General features: G+C 40.5%; 1 protein-coding gene across 1 annotated transcript in view; it reads left to right on the top strand.

The window, feature by feature from the left end:
- The window catches only part of LOC112154380 (angiotensin-converting enzyme), a 23951-nt gene that overhangs the window by 16978 nt on the left and 5934 nt on the right, over positions 1–1039 (top strand). The window contains exon 26 of the mRNA XM_036217192.1: positions 477–743. Coding sequence (XP_036073085.1) covers positions 477–743 — 267 coding nt within the window. The remainder of the gene's footprint in view (positions 1–476; positions 744–1039) is intronic.

Raw genomic sequence — 1039 nt, 5'->3', positions numbered from 1 at the left:
TAGAAGCTAAACTCTAAATTTGGCTAAAAACCCCAGTAGACAACAAACTAGCAAAAAATGTTAGCATGTTGCTAAAATAGAAGCTAAACTTTAAGTTTTTTGAAAATTATTTTATTTTTCTTCAGCCAGAGAGCCACCATGGAGAGATAAAAGAGCCACATGTTGAAATATTTAAGTATACTTTCAAACTCATACTTGAAGTATGCTTATTTTTGTTGAGGATTTGATGATTTAAGTGCCAACGATGTTTGATTTAATTCCTGAGTCTGTAACTTTCAGGTGTTCTGGTACTTACTGTGATCACACCGCCATGCTCCCATCATCAGGACTGAACGTCTTGTGTGTAGCTCACTTGGCAGTCAGCCGCTGCTGGATGCTGACTTCATGCAGCAGAGAGCTGAATCGACAGCTGCAACAACAACATTTACTCCGGTCTTTGTTGACTGGGTGGTAACTGGCAAAACAGGACGGTTTAAAAAGGGATCCGTGCTGCAGAGGCTAACTCATTCACACACCTGCTAGCTATGGCTGCTGCTGCCTGGTGGATGCTCCTGCTGCCAGTTCTGAGGCTCTCTGGAGCTCTTCCTGCTCACTGGCTGCCAGGAGAATATGCAAACAGCAGCTCTGACGCTCTGAGGTTCCTCAGTGACTACAACAGCACAGCTGAGGAGGTTTTCTCCTTCGCTGTGTCTGCTAGCTGGAACTTCAACACCAACTTAACAGACCACAACTCCAAACTTCAGGTGAGAAGACTTTGCTGAAGATATTTAGTTGGAGTTTTTGCAGATTTCTGCCATAAATAAGTTTAATTTTGAGCTTTCAAAGCAGTAAATCCCACTGATCCAGAAACCTGCTTGCTACTATTTTGGTTATTGTTACAACTGAAACCCACTTGCTGTGTAGAGTCAGTTTTAAACGTTTTTTAGTACTTTTATGCATAAATTAAATAATTCCCCCAAAGGGATTTTGGGATATTTGCTTAAAACTTTTTTTAAAAAGTGTTTTCGACAGCACATCATTTTAAAAATGAGATTAAGTT

This window comes from Oryzias melastigma, linkage group LG19 (genome assembly GCF_002922805.2).
Source record: "Oryzias melastigma strain HK-1 linkage group LG19, ASM292280v2, whole genome shotgun sequence".
Lineage (NCBI taxonomy): Eukaryota > Metazoa > Chordata > Actinopteri > Beloniformes > Adrianichthyidae > Oryzias > Oryzias melastigma.
The sequence above is the reverse complement of the archived record's forward strand: the minus strand, read 5'-3'. Positions and strand labels throughout refer to the sequence as shown.